At 51.2% G+C, this 18,077-nt stretch overlaps 5 protein-coding genes across 5 annotated transcripts; 1 reads left to right on the forward strand and 4 right to left on the reverse strand.

Annotated features, from left to right (window-relative positions):
• Positions 1-461: 461 nt before the first annotated feature.
• N7515_003413 (uncharacterized protein) lies at positions 462-3,437 on the reverse strand (the record flags this gene model as incomplete). Its single annotated transcript, XM_056664157.1, has 8 exons — positions 462-1,971; positions 2,028-2,298; positions 2,355-2,541; positions 2,591-2,775; positions 2,824-3,151; positions 3,211-3,236; positions 3,298-3,337; positions 3,396-3,437. The coding sequence occupies 8 exons, from the start codon at positions 3,435-3,437 to the stop codon at positions 462-464; spliced, it is 2,589 nt and encodes an 862-aa protein (XP_056523214.1).
• A 2,372-nt stretch (positions 3,438-5,809) lies between these two features.
• On the reverse strand, positions 5,810-6,826 carry N7515_003414 (uncharacterized protein; the record flags this gene model as incomplete). Its single annotated transcript, XM_056664158.1, has 1 exon — positions 5,810-6,826. One exon carries the CDS (start codon positions 6,824-6,826, stop codon positions 5,810-5,812), a length of 1,017 nt encoding a protein of 338 aa, XP_056523215.1.
• A 2,793-nt stretch (positions 6,827-9,619) lies between these two features.
• On the forward strand, positions 9,620-10,692 carry N7515_003415 (uncharacterized protein; the record flags this gene model as incomplete). The annotated part of the gene is made up of 2 exons (XM_056664159.1): positions 9,620-10,053; positions 10,098-10,692. 2 exons carry the CDS (start codon positions 9,620-9,622, stop codon positions 10,690-10,692), a joined length of 1,029 nt encoding a protein of 342 aa, XP_056523216.1.
• A 429-nt stretch (positions 10,693-11,121) lies between these two features.
• Positions 11,122-12,111, reverse strand: N7515_003416 (uncharacterized protein; the record flags this gene model as incomplete). Its single annotated transcript, XM_056664160.1, has 1 exon — positions 11,122-12,111. One exon carries the CDS (start codon positions 12,109-12,111, stop codon positions 11,122-11,124), a length of 990 nt encoding a protein of 329 aa, XP_056523217.1.
• A 3,536-nt stretch (positions 12,112-15,647) lies between these two features.
• Positions 15,648-17,645, reverse strand: N7515_003417 (Zn(II)2Cys6 transcription factor; the record flags this gene model as incomplete). Its single annotated transcript, XM_056664161.1, has 3 exons — positions 15,648-16,518; positions 16,584-17,189; positions 17,245-17,645. The coding sequence occupies 3 exons, from the start codon at positions 17,643-17,645 to the stop codon at positions 15,648-15,650; spliced, it is 1,878 nt and encodes a 625-aa protein (XP_056523218.1).
• Between the last annotated feature and the right edge of the window lie 432 nt (positions 17,646-18,077).

Below are 18,077 nucleotides of genomic sequence, written 5' to 3' on the forward strand. Positions count from 1 at the left end.
ACGGGCAGGAAGTAGACATCTAGTATTTGAGATTAATGAGTTGAAAATGTTATACGCAGCGGATGCCAAAAAGAAGAGACAGCAATGTGAGGGCAATTTATCCCCCGGGCTTCTTGTATAGTGAAATTCAGTTTACTTTTTTGAATATCTGATCCGGCTTTGTCGCACCTTCTACGTACTCTCAATTAAGCTTCCTCCAATACTCCGGAAGCTCTAGATTTCTCTTACTACAGTCTACAGAGTACTGTGGAATGTGTTCAACGCAAACAGCGGTGGCATTAGGTATTGATTAGGCTACCGACAATCAATAGTAATACTAGAAAGAGCAAGTCGTTGTACACAAGGGGAAATCATAGCAATAAAACACGGAAAAGCCAGAAAACCACACGCATCAATAGCACAGACATAGGAAAGTCACGTTGGGAGGAATGTCATGAAGATTTTGCCCACGGCCGCCCAATTTAGGCGGTGGTTCCAGTGGTGTTGACGGGAGTAGCACCGTTGCCAACGCCGTGGACGCCAGTGACGCCAGTGACCCCGTTTGCACCGCTGACGCCGTTGACTCCATTGACACCGTTCGTGCCGGTCTTAATGGCATTCCCCAGATCCGGGGTCTTGCCATCGACAAAGGCCTTGTCAACCTCATCGGAGAAGCCACGAGCTTGGTATCCCGAGACATTGTTGCCATTGGTCGCGTTGGCAGTACCGGAAGCTGCGGCAGTGGTAGCGCCCGAAACACCTGCAGCGGAGGCAACTCCGGCAGCGCCCGCACCTTGGCTGCTGGCGCCGTGGGGCTTGTTAGTGATGGGGCCCGCAGACGGAATGCCAGTGGACTCGGAGGCATCGCCGATGCTGAAGATAGGAGACTCCCAGCGCTCGCCCTTGGCGGCCAGCTCGGCGTACTCGGTGGCCTTGCTGGAAACACCGCCCGGAAGCTCGATACCTGGGAAGATGGAATCGTGAAGAGTCATAACAGTCTGGACCTTGGTGTCGCGCTTAGCGACAGCCTCCGCCTTCTTGGCCTGGGCCTGGGCGCGAGCCCGGATGGCATCGGCGTAGCGCGAGAAGATTGAGGGGGCGTTCTCGGGATCTTCACGGGCAGCCTCCTGGGCACGGATGGCCTCAGTGTGGATCTCCTTGGCGAAAGCATCGCCCTTCCGGAAGGCCTCACGGATCTGTCCCTCGACCACCTTCTGGAGGGCGGGCCGAACGACACGGAACAGCATGGGCTTGAACGTGTTGAAGAGGATCTTGTGACTAGACTTCTTCAACTTGATATCCATGTTCTTGATGCCCACATTCACCTTGTCCAGCTTGACAAAGTTCTCCTTGTCCTTATCCTGAGCGGTAGACGCAGCGATCTTGATGCTGAGACCTTCTCCGCCGAGGAAGATGTCCATAATACCGCGGTCAGTGATGGCGGGGAAACCTTCCTTCTTCTTGATGTAGTAGCTAACATCCCGCAAATCAGCCTGGATGCCGGACATGGAAATCATGATCTTGTTGTCACGCTTGTTGGCGATCTTCTTGCGGCCCCACCGGAAGTAGTTGTCACTGCCGAACTCCACGACGTTGGGCATCAGGTTGTCGCTCTCGATGGTCAGGTTCTCAACAACGACATCGACCATGGGGTCCGAGACTTCGATACGAGGAATAGGAACGTAGCGAACATTCTCGAAAATGTTAGGGATGATAATATCGCGGAGATCGCGAAGGAGGTCCGGCTTGAAGGTAACTTTTCCTTCGGCGTCGCGGCCCAAGTCCCTGAAGAGTTTCTGGAAAGCCCTAGCAAGAGCCTGATTCTGCGGGTCACTCTCGAATTGGTCGGCCAAAAACTTGACCTCATCGACGACGCGGTCGGAGTGGCCGCGATAACGCTCACGCAGGAGGTAACGGCCCTTGTCATAGAGCTCGTTCCACTGGCGGTTGCACTCATCCTCCATGATGAAGCCTTGCTCACGCAGAGATTTACTAAGATTGATTAGTTTGCGATCCTCAATTTGTTCTTTCGGCTTGAGAGTACATACCGAATCAAGGTGTCGACATTCTTGAACCAGTTGCGGAGTTCGGGGTCCTTCTCAGCATCACGGTAGATGGTGTTCAGCGAGTCGAAGAAGGCATCCAGGGAAGTGTTGTTGGCGAAGCGCTCGATAAGAGTGCGCAAGTTGTACTGAACAGCCTGAACGCTGTCGTTCTTCAAAACGCCACGGGCAGAGCTGCCGCCCTGCTTAGTAGCCTCCTTGGTGTGACCAGCATACTGCTCGGCCATGGTCAACAAGGTCTCGACGGCTTGCTGGTCTGTTTTATTGATTAGCGAGATTTCTCATCAATTGAGTGATTACGTTGTGACTCACAGTCAGCATGGCCCTGGATCTCGATGATCATCTTCTTCAGGCGCCAGACAGTCTGCTCACGACGCTCCTTGGGAATCTTCTCGGACAAGTAGTTCTTGGTCTTGTCGGAGTACTCCTTGGCCTTGCTGTTTGTCGACACACCGGAATCATTCTCGGCGACGGTAGCCTGAGCCTCGTTCTGCGTTGCCTGGACCAGCGTCAGCGGACGAAATCATGAGTGTATCACAGATACATACAGCTTTGTTCTTCTTGGCCTTAGCTTTCAGGTCCTCCTTGGAAATGTTGGGCTTCTCGTGCCACACATTGTCCTCGGCGGGCTGGTCAATCTGCGCAAGGTCCTCCTCAGAGGGGCGAACCTGGTTGGCAGCCTTCTGGGAAGCATCGGCGGCGATGTCCTTGCCAAGAGTCATGGCATCATTCACTGCAGCTCGTTAGGTGTCATCCATGATGCACAGGAGGCATTACTTACGTAGCTTTCTGAACTCTCCATTGGTGATCATAAGTGTGCCCAGAGTCTTCAGACCCTCCAGAGCTCTCTCGGCATCCTGCTGACCGGTCTCCTTATTGAGAGGAACTTGAGGGCGCTTGGCATCACCGGCGGAGATCTTCGTGGCTTGGTAGACAAAGTCCTGGATCAGTTCACCCTCGTTCTTGACCAAGAGCATTTTCTTGGCCTCGTCAATGACATTGCGCAGGTCGGCCACAAGGGTCTTTCCATCCGCTGAGAGTTCACTAGGAGGAGATGTGAGGGCTTTCGAGTTCAAGGCAGTGTTCAAAGCAATGTCGCATTGCTTGTTCTGTGGAGGTGAAACGCGTCAGTATACGGGACAACGGTAAACCACCAAAGTAGACGTACCGATGGAAGCTTGCTGTTCTTGAAGGCTATATAGTACAGATGATTAGCACAGTGACGAGCGATCGGATGACGCGACGGTTGACATACCATGATAGATACCAAACAACTGAAGCTTCGCATTGATATCCTAAGAGAGAACCGTGTCAGTAACTGTGGAGACACCAGTACACGTGAATCATACATACCTTCTCCTTCTGCTTGGGGTTGGTGGGAACGTTGACAGACATGATGGAAGTGCTTGTGTATCAAAGACCAATGATGAAGAGGAGATTGAGGTAAAGAGGAATTATGTATGAACTAAGCAAGGGCGAGTTAGCCAGAGTTTGCATGAATGACAAACAAGGGTGACACACGCAAGAGAATTAACCTGTATAGGCACGAAAACAAGGGGTATCACTGGGGGAATGAGGAAAATATGGGAGGAAAAAGGTCGAGGGAAGGAAGGGAGGTCATATAAAAGGAAAGTCAGATATAGCGCCATTATGATCCAAGAAGCAGGCAAAGATCCCTACCAGAAGGAGCTACCCAGTCGTTCTTTCCCTACTGTGACCTAGAAAAGCTACCACTCAACCAGTCCACTTGCTTCTTTCTGCTCTATACCACGCTAGCCACAGTCGGTGATCATTCTCTGACGTCATCCTGTGGTGGCACCTTGTCTGGCCACTATGCACACGGAAGTTTGCTCCCTTTCCTGTTTGCACCACTTTGATTCTCATGTTGCCTGGAACATTTCAATTGAGAATATTAGAATATAATTATGTAGAATATGGTTGCCATGTACTCAATTGGTACTCTTGTACTCCGTACTCTGTATCTCCATGAACTCCTCAAGCTCCATCGACCCCATCATCTCCATAATGCGGCTATTTTGGCATTAAAGCCATAGCTTCCAACTAAAAGGGCCCAAAATTTCCAAACGATCCACAAAACTTGCCTAGATCGAAGTCTTGGCACACGCGCTTCATCATCATCCATGGTCCACGTCGATGTGGGTCTTTACTATCAGACTCTGCTCAACGTGACGTCAACATTATGGTTTTAGGGTTTTTCAATATGACATATGTCTTAGTTACGATGAAATATTCCTTCGTAGTTGGTCGATAATTTCATGCAAATTCATGCAACCTGTTGATCAATGGGACCCGGCAGTTGTCATGGCTAAGCATGTGAGATCAGTCTAGTTCATTCTGGAAGCTCCAAAGCTCAAGCTCCAATCTCTCAGCCACCATCCTCAGAAAAGGGGGCTTGATCGGGGCCCCATCCACTATTTACTACATTGAGATTAGCGTCTCCATTTTCGTCAGCTTTATCTGAAGTCAGATCGAGATTGGAGCTTGATTGAAAAGTTCAATGAGTTTTCAAATAGTAATTGGCTAATTGCTCAATGGAGGCCATGTCAGACCTGATCGACTCCCCACGGGACACTCTCCTACGCCATATCAATAAGGGTCCTGTGGGCATCCTTTTCCCTAGCTATCCAATTCGTCATACAGCTGCGATGCGGCGATACTGAGTCCTGTTCAACCCCATTTCGAGGAAATGACGTTAAAAGGATAAATACCGTTAACAGGCACTGGCAAAGCAATTGACCCATGCGTCAATATCGCCAAGCTATGGACGACGTCTCTCATCCATATTGATGCAATACCCAGTTACGAGGAATATACCCAACCCTACGCTTCACGGGGATTACCCCAGGAGTTCCTGATACTCCCTGCTCCCCCTACCTACAGATAGTACATCAGTCAGATATCCCCCGCAACCCCACGCACTCGCCCTTCGGGTAACTGGACCCATTGAGCTGTGCTCAGCCTGTGCCGCAGTCTATCCTTGCCTACGCCCGCTTCTGACGCAGGTCCATCCTCACACGGAGCGTTTAGTCCCTGCAACGCCCTCCTCGGAGCAAGATACACCCGCGTGCAGCGCCAGAGGTATTGCCAGTCTGGTCTCTGCGCACGACGGGCGAGCTTGCTTTCGGCATGCCAGCGCGAGAGGGAATTTGAAGGGGAGATGATAGATTAGTCCATTTGAGGCTAACTATTTACTATTGTATGCAGGATCCTTGCAGACGGTCGCTTGTTGTGAGCGCTTCGTGCTTGCGCCTTGTGGCTGGACCGAGGAAGAGTTGACTGTTGGGGAGCCATTAGTGGCGCCAGGGCCCAACGTTGGTACGTTTCAGGGGCCTGCCATCATTGATGCCACCATCTGAGGGGCCAGATCGCTTCTTTTCCGGGGTAGTGTCATGAGTGACAGGGTTTACAGATCATCAGATGGAAGTAGTCAAATGGGGTGGATAAGTATGTGCCCAGGAAGTTGCTTGATCGCATGACAGTGAGGGATCTATCAGTCCTCATCTCTCTTGTCTCTTGTTCTTTTTCCTCTTCCTTCTTCACCTTTGATAATCCAGTTTTTCATCTAAAGTGTGCTGTCATTTATCGTAGCAGGGCCCTAACTTATGCCGAGGATAGTGGCGGTATCAAATGATGCGACGAGAGGTATGAGGACCTGTAACAATCGACTGGTGAAAAACAGAAGAGTATGTGCATTATAATTTATAAATCGAGAGGTGCTATGTACGAAAGGATCGAGAACAAGGTCATTATTTACATATAGGATCGTTAACAGCCGGGTTATTCAAACTCGGACTGTGGGCACTCGGACTGGGGCCAGCGGAGAGACTTTGTCTTAACGGATCAGTGGATGAGCCTTTAGAATACCCTCGTATACGGCTGTGCTCTGAATTCTCTGCGAATATGTCCGTATTCAGCTGTGGCTCGCCATTGTGGTGGAGAGAGAGGTCCACGAAATCGGAAAGGTCCGTGGGGACCGAATTACTACCGCTGGGCCCCTCCGTCATGACCACTAATTTGCCCAAGATCGCATATTCCAGCTTGAGCTTAACACTGTAGACAAATGCCTTGAGGGTGACATGGACGTCGAAGAGGCCGGAGTACTGCACTCCGATGATGGCAGCGTCCATAAGAATCATGACGACGTTCACGATAATGAGTTGGACTAGTGTGCCTCGGTAGTGGCCTCTTGGGCGGAGACTCAGCAGTCGCGCGGCTTCCCAGGCGTAGATGACAGAGAGAATGGTTTCTTGTATGGAGAATCCGATCAACTGGATACGCTCGAAGATGTCGAAGCCTTCGCGAAAGAGGTGATGTTTGTTTGAATGACTGCCGAGTTCGAGGACGGCACCGGGGATGTGTAGGATGATTGCGTTGACAATGATCATAGCGAGAGTGGCATGGAGGACGGTTGTGTTATAGCAGACAAGGTGTAATCGAGACCAGAGGACCAACGACTGGCCAGTTACCATACCCACCCATGCGACTAGCTCCATGGCCACTGGGAACAGATTGGTATAGATATTGAATATGAGGAGGAGATATCCCAGACCAAAAGGGATGATGCTGAAGGAGGCTATGAGGAGACACCAGAAGTAGCACCCGCCATATCGTTTGAAGGTGGTGAAGCACAGAACGATCAATTCCAAGGCGTTGTACCAGGCAATGCCGATGAGACAGGCCACTATGGTACGCTCCGCGAATCCATCACCAATAGAGCGATCAGCAAGGGTGAACTTGCTGCCGGATATGTCGGCATGCGACATGGGGACATTGCCGTGTGTGCTGGGCCGGAAGTGGTGTTGTCGCAGTCATAGAACGACCATCGAGAGGTACGATTAGGAGGTGATGATATGTACGTCGAACATGTATGTGCACGAGGCGTGAAGAGGCCTCTCAAGGGATCAGAAGAGCGATATAGGTAATCATGGGGCTCCCGAGGGAGATAAGAGACTATGAAGCAGGAGGTGGCGAAGAAAGTCGAAGATAAAGTGTGCTGAGATGGCCGCGAGTTACAGTGAACACGATTGGGTCCCGAACGATTAAAATCGGGACCGTTGGAGAAGCCTTGAAGCGCGCCGATTTGGGGACGAGCTGCTGATTGGCCAATTGCCCCACAAGCTCGGCACTACGAAAGGTTATTGGGTCTCCGACCTCGGAGATTTCCCCTTTTCCCCGTTTCGGCGGAGATAAGGGTTGATTTCTAATATCTAAACCGATGGGATATATTGCTCGTACATGGTGTAGGTCACTTGTACGGATTCCCTTTTCTTGTCCTCTCATGTTAGTGGGCATTCACGGCAGTTTAGGAGAGTCAATCTCACTAAATAAACTTCAACTTGAACTCAGACGCGAATTTTTAACTTTCTCACTCCGCCTCGGCGAACCTTGGAACACAACTAAACCAGACAAATTGCCAGCTGGACACGTGTAGTATCTGTCCCTGGGCCTGATGTCTCTCTCCATGGGTTCAGCATTCTTGGTCTCGGCTTGACGGCTTCAATATCGTGACTCTCATTCTTCACCGGCCCTCGCCCAGCTGTTCTGCTTGCGCTGTCTGTTCTTTTGCTTATTTTCTCTCAGAATCCCTGTCCTGTCCCCAATTACTGGCGAAAAGCTAAAGTGAATGAATACTATTCATCTGGGCCCCAAGACAAAACCCCAGTTTCCATCCCTCCAGCGTCCGAGTCACCAACTGTTCCATATCAACCCTTTAGATACTCGTTCAGCAGATCAAGTCTCTCTTCCCAAGCTCGCTCGGAGTTCTCCGCAAGCTCGAATAAGCGCGGATCGATCTTCAGCCAGTGGATCTCATCAAAGGCAAAGCTGCTTGTCGCTGCATACATGATCCAGGAATCTCCACTCTCCAGTTCTACTGCATAGACCTGGAGGGCCGCTGGTCCTCTTTCAACCGGCCTTGTTGGATCGCTCTATCTTCACAACTCTCATTGCTCTGAGGAATGTCTATAGACGATCTAGGCCATCTCATCAGGCATCTGGATTTGGATATTTGTTGAGTTCTGCCGTCCACCCCATCAAATATTTCTCCTTCACTCCTGTTCGCACTCCTGCCTTTCTCTCTTTCATTACTACACAGTAGACACTTCCCTTCTTCTTATTAGTCCCTCTGTCTAATCTTGAGTCATTTTCTTTCGTTCAAGTCTGCTCTTTCCTCTTTGGTGCGGAGCTATGTATGTTCAGCATTACGTCGAAAGTGAAGCTAAGGACAACCTCCTTCACAAAGAAGGCGCAACCACGAACTGTGTAGCAACTCAAGCACTTTAGGAAGGCACCCTAATGACGTGAAAGTATATAAAAACCCCTGTTGCCCCAACGTCCCGTCCTTCTTCCTCTACCCTCACTCATTCATCACTTTCCACCTGCTCATCCTGGCCCTGCCATCATGTGGAAGTAAATAAAAGCCTCCCATGGTGTATCCAATCCATGACTTTTAACTTCCTCGGGTACCCAACCTTACTCTTCGACGTCAATGCTCGAGCATCAGCGCGACATTTCAGGAAAATCTCATTCCCCACCATCTAGGTAAGTCAACGACCACACTCCTAGTCAATGATGCCCAAGAAGTTAATTTATTCGTCGATTAGGAGAGGTGCCTAGGTGCCGAGATCCACCCTTTACTTCCTCATGTCCGTTCCCTGTTCGGCGTCAGAACGGTGTAATAGCATGCGGGAGTTCTTTACAGCGATCGCCGCATGTTTCGCGAACTGTGCGACGGCGGGCTACCTCCGATCATCTACTGCGTGGGGTTTACGTGGAGTGAACAAACGCAGCTGGGACTAGAGGCCCAATTTCGCAACGCCACTGAGCATCTGGAGGGTATACAAGCCTTCAATGACTACTTATTAGCAATTCGAAACGACACACAGCCTGATAGTGCATTAGGGATTTTCTGGCTTCCCTACGAGCAACAGCAGCGTGTTCGTGTCTACCAGTTGCCACAGTCACACGAAGCGGAACAAGAGAGGGCTTATGCCGGCAATGAAGAGCTTGTGAATTCCTCGCTCCTTAGTTTCTTGCAGGTAGTCTGTGGGACGCACCCTGATGTGGACAGCGACTGGAATCCAGCTCATGTGCACTTGGCCTTTGATTTTAGAAAGGTCATTAGGTCAAGGTTATGACCCCGCAAGCCCTTCATTGTCTTGAAGCGATGACAGACAGAAACAATCGCGCATGCTGGCACTATATTCGAGGAAATATCCCCATGCAGGTTTCATGGTAAGTCACCGGCGCTCTCCCAGTTAATGAAGGCCAAGAAGTTAATTTGTCAATAACTAGAGGGGGTTCTGGGTGTGGAGGTCCACTCAGCAGTGAACACTCCTTCATGTTCTTTCCCTGTTCGACGACCGACGTCGGAACGGGGTGATGGCTGATTCGGTCAGCTTTACCTTGATATATGCATATCCGCAGATATGGCATTGCTGGCCCTTTGTGGACAATAAGAGAACCCTCAGTTTTCGGCCCCTGGGCCGCTTTCGGCCGACATCGCGGAGTACCTCGATCCTGAGGGGAATAGTCGGACCCTCAGGATCGTGGGGCCCATGTCGAGTGTTTTCTGGCTGGCTGGACTCGACGGTCTAGTGACTGCAATCAACAGTCCGGACTTTACCGTGCGGGATGAAGTCACGTATATACCTGATAATGCCTCAATCAGGTCGATGCTGCCACTGCTCTCGGAAGAGGGCAAGATCCCTGGGGCAGTATACAGGAACTACTGTGGCCCCGCTCCTGATGTTTCGATGATCGCCTTTCCGCTCCGGGATTTCACCATCCCGGCATCTGTCACTGGCTCCGCCGTCTCTTTCCGTTCCGTCGCCAGCAGAGCTTCCCCCAGCAGGTTCTCTCTGCCCGGTTCTTCAAAAAGCGGCCAAGCCATGCCTGCCGAGACATCGAACGGAGATTCATCAGCTCTTTGGGGAGCAATCTACTCTTCTGCGGCCTATCTCGATCAGCACTCACTTGCGCCATGGCACGGGTCCTGCCCACAATCAATTGGAACCATGCTGACAATAAATTCAGGCCTGGAATCTATACCACGCCGCCTCTTGAGCGGGCCGGTGCACCGCAAGCTCTATGTCAGAGCCGCTGTGAAGGAAAGGCCCAGCTGCACATTGCTCCGCGAATGGACGCTGCGTCATCCCGCCCATATGACTTGAATTACAAAGGCGCTCAAGGGGCGCTGATGGTTTTCCGGAGACCCGACTTCCACCGAGTGAGTGTCTGGGACCCAAGTGGTGATGAGTGGGCAGTCATCGCCGCCTATTGGACAGGGCGCATTCTATCAAATGCGCAGGCGGAGTTCCTGCTGGCCGGGCCAGCGATCTCATCAGGGGTCCGATGTCTCGGTCTGGAGAGGGTCGGGGAGCAGGTCTTGTTTGATGTATATTTAGCTTGGTCACTCAGAAGCTCCGCGAGGCGCGATTTGCCCGCTCCCATTTTGAGTGTCGATGTACCGGCACACAGTGGCAGCCGCAATAAAAAGTGGATGCCTCGTGGCGCCGGTCTTTGTCTGATTGTTACGACTGAAGACATTCCTGATCTCTCGAAAGGTTTCACCTGCGATATCGTGAAGCGGCCCAGCGGCAATGATACGACTGTCAGTTCTACTCAGTGAGCAAAAAGCGGCAAGGGTCTGAGCATTAAAACGGAAGGGGAAAGCCAAGAAGTGGCAGAGGAAATCCGCTACATAGTGAAGCGCGGTTCTCCCACTACAATAGGTAAACATGTGCCAGCCCGAGCACGGCCTACGTTGAACAAACCGATGTCTTTATATATGAAGCTTAATTCAGAAGTCATTTTAGATAGGTCCTTCCACTACATTAATATAGATAATATCATAGACCAAAAAGTAAACGTTAAATGTGGAAGGCGAAGAAGATCTTCAAGGTTTTATGCACAAAAGGCGCCTTTACATGGGATATATACGCCAGAATAATGTATGAAGAGAAGAAAAGGGCCTCAAGGTGCTATCCGTCGCTGCATATCAAGAAGAACACTCTGATCGAAAAGCATCGACCAGAGCGACATCGAACATGTAAGCACTTTACAGGTTCTCAGCGACGGTGGTGAGGATGGCACCGAGAGGGGTGGCGACAGTGGGGAGGCCAAGGCCAGTGACAAGCTCAACGACGTTGGGAGACAGCTTGATGAGGAGGTGCTTGCCGTCCTTGCCAACGATGTGGAGGAGGTCCTCGATAGGCTGGGCGACGTCCTTGACGAGGTCACCGAGGCCAGAGGCCTCAGCGACGATGGAGCCAATGGGGCCGGAGATAGAGGTGAGACCGAGGCCAGCGACGAGGGAGGTAACGGGGGGGGAGAGCTCGATGAGGAGCTGCTTGGCGTTCTGGCCGGTGACGGTCAGGGTGTGCTTGACCTTGGGGGCAACGTCCTGGACGATCTCGCCGCGCTTGAGGTTCTTGCCGAGAGTAGCAACGACGGTACCGACGGGAACACCGACGGCAGGGAGACCGAGACCGGAAACGAGACCGGCAACCTCGGGGGAGAGTTCGATGAGGAGAGCACCAGCGTCAGCGCCGACGACGGTAACGAGCTTGTCAACAACGGGGCCGAGGCCAGTGACGAGCTCACCGAGACCGGAGGCGGAGGCGACAATGGAGCCGAGGGGAGCACCGAGGGCAGGGAGACCGAGACCGCTGACGAGGGAGGTAACCTCGGGGGAGAGCTCGATGAGCAGGACGCTGGCATCGGGGCCAACAACGGTCAGGATGTTGTCGGCCTCGGGGCCGAGGTCCTGGACGAGGTGGCCGCCGTCGGCGGAGGGGACGCCGCTAGCGGAGGGGAGGTCGCTGAAAGAGGGGAAGCCGCTGCCGGAGGTCTTGGAGGGGATCTTGTGGATAACCTGGGTCACCTCACTGATCTTGGAGACAACGGGGAGCTCCTTGAGCTTGAGCTCCTCGGCGATGTTGCCAATCTTGAGGCCCTTGAGGAAGCCATCAAGACCGGTAGCCGGGGTGGGGGCAGCGAAAGCAGAGCCGGCCATAGCGGCAACGGCGGTGATGAAAGAGGCCTTCATTGTGAGATTAATGGGTATATAGAACGTAAAAAGAGTGACTGTTGCTGCTAAAGAATGACTGCAGTGAGATGCTTGGGAGAAAAAGAAACACCGGAAAGCAGAGAAGCGCTGTATTTATACGCCGTGAGTCGATCATGATCTACAGGTACGATCTTGCTTGCTCTTTGCCCCTGGCCGTAAGAAATTTCTGCTTGTGGATGAGACGGCAGTAACCTAATTGGCGGGGTCAGCTCCATAGCTGGTGCTATTCCGAAAGAATCAATATCATGGACATTTACTCCGTAATGATGCACCATGCACAGAGCTAGTAGTAAGGGGATCCCCTATTATCTCCATTAAACATTGACGCCACTGCATCGAAGCACCTGGAACAAGGCTAGTACAGGGCTCTGCCCAGACTCAGAGGTGGGCTGTCTGTCACTTGGATCTTAGAAGTTAAGACAGATTAGCCATCTTGTCGATACCGTAGTTGTAATTCTCGCAGCTGAAGCATTACCCTTGGATTTCCCAACAAGTTTCTTCCCCTTTCCCAAGCTCCAGAAACCTGATTTACCCATGCTTACTCCGTAGACATGGATAGGCGAAAGCCCAATGCCGGGGCCAATGGTGCAATTTCCAAAACCAGAGTGTCAACTCGGCAACAAGCGGATGTGAGGTTCAAATTAAGATCTACAGGCCCATGTTTAGGGTGCATGGAACCAAGAGGTCCCAAAAGCCTTAAATTGGGCCTAGTGCGGGCTACCGTAAGCTTATTTTCCAGGGCTTGGCTCCCCCAAGAAACTCCGCGGCACACAAACTTTTATCATAAATTCTATTTACTCCCGCTTTGGTACAGGAGATATGGTTCCGTTCCTCGTCGGATCCTCTTGTTTACATTTCTATCAACCTCGACAGCCATCAAAAGCTCTGATATTTCTCACCCCACTTTGAATAGGGGATAGCTGTCATGCTAGCAGCTAGGGTCTCCGCCGGCCATTCATTGCCTTGACCTTGCTTTCTGTGCTCTGATGTCATTGTAACGGAAATTGAAGTGGGACTCCACGAGTAACAAAGGATGATCTACAGCCCAACGCACACTCAGGGGAACCAAAACAGTAATAGAGTTTATTATATTTCCCAAAATCAATAGCGTGGGATAATATCCCTGTACCCCACACCGGCAATGAGAGCGTGCCGCCCGTCATTCGTCCTTTGTCCCTGGTGACCACGATAAACTCCTGTGTTGTACAGTTAGGTACACAGTACTCCGTACACCCTTTCCGTTTCCAATACCTCTGGACCATGATCCACTTATTTGTCTCCATTGATCATCCGGAGCATCCATATGGCTGTTGCCACAGGTTTCATTGGCCGATCGACATCGGTTGACCGCCACGATTGTCCGGTGAGAAGACGAGGGCTGAACTCTACTCAACTGAGATTATTCGCTAACTATTGTACGGAGTATGTTGCACGCAGTTCTCCGTACCCGACTATGTCGCCTACTGTCGACAATTAGGATTCGACCTCGTGTTGAGAAAGCTTGGGTGCCACCAAACCACCAAGGGGAGGGAGGGGTCTTGGGGTTCCCCCATTTTGCCGGGACTCTGAGACCATGAATCATGATACGTACTGGTCATAATTTACAGTGATACAGAGTAGTTAACCCAACCTACTCCGTACGTACTTTGGGATAAACATACGAGTACTTATTGAAACATCTCTGCTGATCTTCCCGTTCAGGAATGCTCCGAAACTGTCTAACAGCAAACTTGCATGCTGCGCGGAACATTCTATTTGCCTGCCTATTCGGTCAGAGAAAGTAACTTCCGCAGGATAAGCTCCTGTTGACCCACCGGTGGACTTCGGGCTTGCCCCATTTATTACTCCGTACCGTGGACTAGATTGGATATCGCCTGCTGCTAAGAGGACGATCATTATCATGATTCTTCCCATTCTGCTGTTCGGGCAGGCCGAGACGACATGATGAGGACCCGTTACCTTAATCACCCGGTCATTTGCCGGGCCCCATGTTAGGTTCATTCTTCGAGACACATTCGGTAGATTCTACTGTACGATAGATATGTGCCGAACAACTTGAAGATAGAACTCAGCGAGCAAACAAATAGAATTATCAGGGCCATGTTGGATTTCCATGATTGAGCAGATACTGTAGCTGATGGATACGGAGAAACATCTAGACCTTGGAATGAAAGTTGTGATACTGTAGTTGGTCTCTTTATGTTTGGTCAGTGCTGATCAATTACATACAACATCCACTTGGCCTCCGTGTAGCTTCTTCTTGGCTATGGAGCCTACTGCATCAGGGTGACGCCTTCTGTGAATATCCGCTCCCCTCCCCCACGAGGCACAGTCTTGGCCTCCCCGCTCAGCTTGAACGGGGTCATTTCTCGGACAGATTGGGGTCTAGCCCAATGTCCGTACTCCGTCGGGTACGAGCTGCATCGCTTCAGAGACAGTTGGTCAGGTGCATGTTCAATATACTAGTACGGCAGACCTATTGGTAGTACTACATTTTGCAGAAGACCTTCTTCACGTTGATTTCGATCCAATACTGGGTCAAGCCACATTGATGTTCGACAGATAGTTCAGGTGATCAGGACCTGCAAATGGATCCATAAAACACTCGCTCGTGTTGTACCAAATGGTAGTTCTTTAGCATCAACATACGAGCTTCTCTCCCAACCTGGAAACTCCGCTCTCTCTGCATTTCCGACTTTCGAGGAAATCTAAGGGTTGGAAACAGATCAGGCGGCTTCAGCATACAACGTACAACGTACAGCATAGGCTAAATGCGAAGGTTGGCTGGGGATAATACACACTGCTTAATCCCCCATAGAGTCAGCTCAGTGAGCAGAAGGTTTGGGACGGGATGGATCTGTTCTTCTCCATCGTCGGAATAATGGAGTGGAGCCCAAGGCAAGATTAAACTTCTCCCGAAAAGCAGCTGGCACTTAGGGAAAGCATATTTGGAACTTAACATCACCCTTGGGGGTTGGGATACAGCAATGTGCTCATGTCTGCAATAACTACCGGGTTCGAAGCTGTTGTATTGAATGTTCTGCCCTGGGAGCGCTTTGATAAAGTTGGCTGGGAATGGCCTATGGGGTTCATTATGGAAGATTGCTGGAGTTCCAAGCCCTTAAGTGGATGCTGTACTTTCTATGATCGAAGGTCAACTTCTGTGGTTTCTTCTATCCACACGTCGTCCGTCTGTTCCGTACGGTACAATGGAAGATGAAAGAGTCTAGATGCATTATCCTCATGGGGCCAAAAGTCAGAATGATGGCGCAGGGATTATTGCCATCCCAACCCTACGGTATTGATGGTAGTAGTACGTATGTTGGGACTTGAGAGATTACCTACCTAGCACTCCTGTCTATGGGGGCGCTCAGGGGGTCAAGTACTACAGTAGTAGGTTGGATCCATTCACAGTAAACAGTATTATTCATCATGCCCAGCATGCAGGGGTATTTTCCGAGACGCTCATTGTTTTCCGAAATCCCATGCTAAAATATTACAGAAGTAAGAATCATTTATAACCCAAGCTGGTACCCCGAGTACGTATCGCCGGCCGGCGGCATTCCGGATGACGGGTCATGATTGGAGATCCCCTGGCCCGACATATATCCCTTCGAGCCGTCCATGAGAGTCTGCTCCACAGACGCCGACTCGATCTCGAACTGTTCTATATGCCCGTGCAAGTCCCACTTTCTGACGCAGTACTTGAGCAAGTCGCGGATGTAAGAGAGACAGCGGATGGCGCGGGCATGGCAATTGAACAGGTCTTCATCGGCCAGTACTGGTGGGTCCGGACTCCCGGCGGGGACGGGCGGGGGTGCTGGGACAGTGGTGCTGATGAGCTGGTCGTAGTTCTCGGACAAGACATTGACGAATAATCGACCGACCTGGTGGACACGCTGGATGTCCAGGTATGTCAGGAAGGGCAGAACGCTGGGATTTTCCAGAACCTGGTGAATCTGGCTGATGTAGTCCATGCAGCGGTCGAAGAGGAGGGCTTTGTTGTATTCGTGGAGGACTGGGTATCGGTATGAGGGAGAGAGAAGGATAATGATGGTATATAATAATTCGAGTCGGTACAGGAGTGAGAAATGGTTGGGGGCGTTCTTGGGGCATTGGTGAAACCACTCCCGTGCTCGCCAGCATAAAGTCCAGATGAGAGGCAGGGCCTGCGGGGACGGATCGCGCCCATTGCAATGCATCTCTTGATAGCCCGCAGATAGGATCTGTCGGATCTTGACAATATGCAAAGCAGGTTCTGGACTGCGTAAGAAAATGTGGCTCTGCTCTATGGGCGCCCCCGGCGATGTGGTGATTGATGGCAATGCGACGTTTACAGATCCATCAGAGAACGAGAAGGTTCTCCGCATGGCAGTACTCAATCCTCTGGAAGACGGGTCAGTGAAAGTAAGCGATAAAAAAAAATAATTAAAGACAGAAAGAGAGCGTACCTGTCTAGACAGTAGATGCAATGGAACACACGGCGACGGAGATCAAGACGGTCGACCTCAGTCCCAACCTCGGTAGGAGGGTCCTGATGCAAGCCGAGATCGACGGCAACCTTAACAGCCATTCCGACCAGGTACCACGCCCGAAACCGTGCCGGGTCAACCAAAGAATACTGGGCCAGCAATAGGATCGCTTGGATCCCTGTAATTGAACCGGGGCGAAGGACTTCCTCGGCGTGTGTCAACGCCTCCGTGACGAGAGCCCATGCCCTTTGATGGCTCTTATCATTGTAATGGTATGACACCGATGCGGAAGAGATGGCGAGAACCATGCGCAATATCCAATGGTCGAAAGGTTTGGCGAACCGGCCGCCTGACTGATACACTGCATCTACCGAGGTCCAAAAGCTCGTTTCGACAAAGAACGGTAGCTGCACAAAAACATTATCGAAGTAGTGTTGTAGCAACGGGGTCACCTCGTGTCGCGGAGGTAGTGAATATGAAGAGGATGGTGGCGGCGAATCGGCTAGGGCGACCGAGAGGAGGAGGTTGGCAAAGGAGGTAGTCGAGGAGATACCGTGGAAGTCTCGCGAAGTCGCATTGACCGAGCTAACACAATACCGATTAGCAAGGCCGAATCATGGAGCAGGGGAGGAATACCAACAGGAAACCAAAATCGCCCACCAAGTCATCAATGTCCGAAACCTCTCTGCGGTGTGCAGGACCTAATGGACCTTCGGACGAGGTCGAGGTGATCGACATCTCCCGAGCGATCCCATTCCCCTCGACGGACAGCGAGCTTGACCGGGCACGCGACTCCGCAATCTTCTTTTCCAGCTTCTCGCAGTATCCTTCCAGTGACGCGACATAACTCCGCTCTTTTCCCTTGGCAAATTCGTCGCTCGCGCCGGAGCACGAGCTCGCCTTGTTCACCCTTTCGCAAGCCGAGCATGCGGGGAGCTTGCCGTCACATCTGATCTTCGCGGTGCGACATCTTGAGCAAGCGGCAACCGGTCGGCTCACTTTCAGCAGGGGATTATCTAAGAAACTCGCCGCGATGGACATGGCTGCTCATTATTCTAAGTATGGTCAGCGCGAATTGAGAGTCATGGATGGGGTCCCCCTCTTCTCCCCCGCTGGCTCGGCCAAGATGAAGAGACTTAGTTCCCGACAACCTTGGGGGAAAGGTACTCACATGACTTGAGAGGAAAATAATGTTTCGGAAGGAGCGTGCATGAGCTGGGGAAGGATCAACTAACGGGATCAAGGGATAAGTTCCACCGGCTAAAGCCTAAGACGACAACTCCACAAATTCCGATCAATAGATACTGTGTACGTGAAGTGTACTAATATAAGAGCTATATCAGCAAAGAGAATATGTGAGAGAGATAGAGAGAGAGCTCTTAGGAGAAATTGGGCAGATCCTGGGTGGAACCTGACGTATTAGACGTAGTCCAAATCGCAGTAAAGGCTATTAGGCTCTCCAGATCTCGTTAC

Source organism: Penicillium bovifimosum, assembly GCF_028826915.1.
Source record: "Penicillium bovifimosum strain IBT 22155 chromosome Unknown utg000003l_segment0_segment0, whole genome shotgun sequence".
NCBI classification, from domain to species: Eukaryota; Fungi; Ascomycota; class Eurotiomycetes; order Eurotiales; family Aspergillaceae; genus Penicillium; species Penicillium bovifimosum.